The sequence below is a fragment of the Benincasa hispida genome, chromosome 10, assembly GCF_009727055.1.
Source record: "Benincasa hispida cultivar B227 chromosome 10, ASM972705v1, whole genome shotgun sequence".
NCBI lineage: Eukaryota > Viridiplantae > Streptophyta > Magnoliopsida > Cucurbitales > Cucurbitaceae > Benincasa > Benincasa hispida.
Window position 1 is genome coordinate 41,826,058 of NC_052358.1, and position 4,445 is coordinate 41,830,502.

The window sequence follows — 4,445 nt, forward strand, 5'->3', positions numbered from 1 at the left end:
TGATTCTCTTCCATAACGGCTAGGGTTTTGTCACCATGCTCTGATACCATGTTAAAAATTAAAGAATAGAGAAGAAAAGAACACAGGGTTACGTGGAAACCCTAGTACAAGGAGAAAAACCACGATATAAAGACTTTTCTTATTCTATTTTAAATCTGATACATTGAACACACAGGGACACACTGTATAAATAAAGAGTAGGAAACCCTAGGGATCTTACACAATTACATAAATGCCCCTAGGTTAATAACCCTATTTTCAACAGTTTTGTTACTGATCGTCGCACCACCGTGGACTCTTTAGTGCATTTGTTGAGCCTATCCTTGCCCACAACTGATGTTACCTCTATCTTACAGGCTTCTACTTCTCCTTCTTCGTAATTTTCTTTCCTTAACAATCAAGGGGGAGTTGGTTTGAATAGTGTCTCCCTTGTTTTTTGTGTTTTGGTTTGTGGTTGGTTGCCGTTGTTGTATGATGATTTTTGTTGCTTCTGTTATTTGCTAATTTTTTGTTTGAATGTGGTTGGTTGCTTCTCCTACAGTCATTGTTCATGGCCAATAAACAAAAATGTTTTTGCAAAAGAGGGAGCTCGTTATTGTAGCTGGTGGGCTTGTAAATTTTCTTTTAATTTGAATGTCGGTCTTCTTCTTTATGACTTCTGTTTTTTATAGTTTGGTGTGCTTTTGGAATGCCTGTATTTGTACCTTTTTGGTTTAGGTGCTGGTTCCCTTATCCATCTCTTACCTTTTTGGGTTGTGTTATAAAAGGTAGTGATTGAAGTTTGTTGTAGTAGGTTTTTGGAGAGGCTATTCTTCTTCTTCTTCTTCTTCTTTTTTTTTTTTTTTTTTTTTTTTTTTTTTTTTTTTTTTTTTTTTTTTTTTTTTTTTTTTTTGTGACACTACATCAAGTATCATGTTGTGAAAAAGAGAAAAGTGCCACCATCCTGTTTTTGTACAGTCTTCGTGACTCTTGAAAAGGAGTATTGAGTTTAGGGGGAGCCTAAACTCAAAAGATCTAACAAGCAAGAAGCCTCGTATTCATGGGGAGCCTGACGTGGGCCAAGATCTTATGACAAGCAATAAAAAGTATAGGGGAAACCTAGATAGTATACTTGTCTTCGATTTATTGTAACACATGATAGTGCATCTATCAGGTAAGTAGTTTACTTGTAAAACTTTGAATATTATTGATACTCGTTTTCAATTGGGCTCTTAGTCCCCAGATGTAGGTGAAGAACTGGGTTGACATTTTGTGTGTTATTTCTCTCCCTTTTAACTCTCTATGTTGGTTCTTTTGTCAGCATCTTCACGATTGACATTGCGGTATTACAGTTTAACTGTCTGTATTTCTTCAGTTACAACCACGCAGAATGCTCTACTTGATCCCAATTACAAAGATACCCTCTCAAAACTTTTGTACCACTCAAACTCATTTATATTAGACAAAAGAGCTGACAACTCCTTTAAAGCACAAAAGAAACAGATAGAGGGAAAGAAGATTACCTTCTCTTAGACGCCTAGAAGGAAATTATAGAACCAACAAAACTCATCAATCAAAATTGGGGAATTGAAGGAAGTGATAGAACTCATACAAACAACTTGACCCACGAAGAAGGAAACTAAATCAATTGGTAACATAATCTAACAAAGGTAAACCCATTCCACTCGGTCATAGGCTTGCCCAACCTTACCTTTCTACCTTCTTTTCATGGAAAATAGGCACTCGGGCTTATAATCACATTATCACTAATCAAACAATCAGGGATAAGTGTAGCCTGGGATTCTGAAAATAACTTGATCTAGAATAAGCCAACTTATAATACATATTTACAGAGACTTATCGGCCAAAAGTCTGTACAGCATTTATGAGTTGAGGAACCGCTGAAATCAAGACAATAAATATCTTGTTTCACTGCAGAATTGACATCTACTAGTTTAAAATACTCAAAACAAACTAGCTATTTTTCTTTTCCACATTTTTGTTGTTTTGTACTTCATTTTTATCATATTTATGTGTCGATTTTAAAGTCCTAATTTAATTTATACAATAATTTTTCAAAAGAATTAAAATGATGCGAGAAACATAAAAGAAATAATCAAATTTATTAACAGTACTTAAGTAAACAAGTTATACAAAGCAAACTTTACCTGAAACCAAACTATCTAAATTGAAACATAACCATTTTCTGACATTAAACAAACACTACACAAGAACAATCATGTAGTAGTAGTAAGCAAACTACAAACGGCTTCATCGTTATTCAGCGACCCACATCAAGACTTGCAGTAATTGATGGTTCATTTGAGCTCATTGATGTGGAAGGAGGATGATACACAGCAACAGGCATTTTACTTGGAAGATTTGGCATTGTTGTCTCAAAATTAAGAACTTGAATCACTTGTCTTATTGAAGGTCTTAGATTAGGGTCCGGATAAGCACTCCATAGTCCAACAAGCATAAGACACTCTATTTGTTTTTGGTCATAGTCAGATTGCAACAATTTCTCATCCATTCCCATTAAAAGCTTTCCACTACCATAAAGATCCCAGACCCATTCCACCAAACCCTTATGAGATTCCATTTCCATGGAGTTTCTTGACATTCTTCCCGTGACAATCTCCAAAGCAACCACCCCAAAACTAAACACATCAGATTCTTTACTAGCTCTACCTGTACTTATGTATTCCGGAGCTAAATAGCCTAAAGTTCCAACCAACCCAGTTGTTTGAGCTCCCAACTCATGATCCATTAATCTAGCTAATCCAAAGTCCCCAAGTTTTACATTGAAGTTTGAATCTAACATGACATTACTAGATTTAATATCTCTATGAACCACACATTGTTCCCATTCTTCATGAAGATATAGCAAGGCAGAGGCTAATCCTAAAGCAATCTTGTACCTCACAACCCAAGCAAGAGGGGTTCTCTTACCAAAGAGATGAGAATCAAGACTACCATTAGGCATGAATTCATAAACCAACAAGAACTCACCTTTATCATGACACCAACCAATGAGTTGCACCAAATTTCGATGACGAAGTCGACTAATGATCTTCACTTCAGTTATATACTCTTTTCTTCCCTGTCTTGAACCCCTTGAGATTTTCTTTACAGCTATTGTTAAATCTAAATCTTGTATGTAACCTCTATACACTGCACCAAATCCTCCTTCCCCTAGCTTTCTTTCTTTTGAGAAGTTGTTGGTTGCCATGGAAAGAAGCTTGCTAGAAAACCTTCTTGGTCCAACTCCTCTTTCCAAATCATCATTAATTGATGTCAAGTTTACCTCCTCTGCCCTTTCTTCTTCTGATTTTCTTTTCTTTTGTTTCAATCTCCAAAGTACTACAAAGGCTACAATTGCCATTAAAATTGTAACTCCTATTGAAACAGTCACACCCACAATTACATTAACTTTGTTCCCATTATCTTCACTTATTTGCTTTATATCCAAGGTGGAGTTGAATTCCCATGAAAATAATGTATGTCTCTCTAAATACATACCTGTGGCAGCTGAAAATCCTATTGTAGCCCATTGAGGAAGAACCTTCATGAGATCAATTTGGTAACTTAGAGTTGTATTCTCAAAAGAATTCGACTCATTTTGGTATTTCCACCAAACACTTAAGTTTTTCGTAGATGAATTATAGGAGATCCACACATCAGCAATATCCCCACTATGTAAACTTGCATTCCAATGAGTGTAAGTAGAAGAAGCAATGGAGTTAACATTTATGCCCACATGTTCAAAGGGAGGATCCCATTCTTGATTTGAGAAAGAATCAAATTCAACATGAACAATTTGGTTGATGGTTGAATCACTATTTGTGGTGTTGAAAAGGCCAAGAAAGCCACCAGCTGAGTTTGGAGGGATTTGGAACCCAATTGGAGCTAGAAAGAAAGCTACTCCATGGCCATAGTTTGGAACATTTTGGGTATCTATTATGAAGGTGAAATGGGTTGTGAAATCAGTGGTTTTTCCTGTTTTTGAGTCCCAAATTGGCACAATGTCTTTGTAGATAACCCAACCAACTCTACAAAGATACTTAATATTGTTGAATTCAATTGCTCCAACTGAAGGAAGAGCATCTCCTTGGTAAAGTGTATCACTTTCATTTGTTTTGAATCGATCTATTTTGAAAGAAATCGAGTCAATGGAGGGAGGAAGGAAGGAAAGAAGAAGGAGAATGAGAAGGAGATGACTTGACATTGGGAAGACGTAGGAGGAAGTAGCCATGTGGCTTGAGGAGAAAAGGCAACAAGGGTAAGGTAATGAGAGACTTTTGAAGTGCACATTATCCCTAATATATCTTGAAAATTAGTGAAACCCTTTGATTTTAAAAAGTTTATATCTTTGTGTGATGTTCAAGTTTCAACTTCTCTTGAAGGAACCACCAATTTCTAACATTTGGATCGATGGTATTTTAAAAAAAATGTTACATGTATAG

At 35.9% G+C, this 4,445-nt stretch overlaps 1 protein-coding gene across 1 annotated transcript; it reads right to left on the reverse strand.

Moving 5' to 3' along the window:
* Positions 1-2,260: 2,260 nt before the first annotated feature.
* On the reverse strand, positions 2,261-4,234 carry LOC120089404 (L-type lectin-domain containing receptor kinase IX.1). Its single transcript, XM_039046857.1, has one exon. It carries the CDS (start codon positions 4,232-4,234, stop codon positions 2,261-2,263), a length of 1,974 nt encoding a protein of 657 aa, XP_038902785.1.
* Between the last annotated feature and the right edge of the window lie 211 nt (positions 4,235-4,445).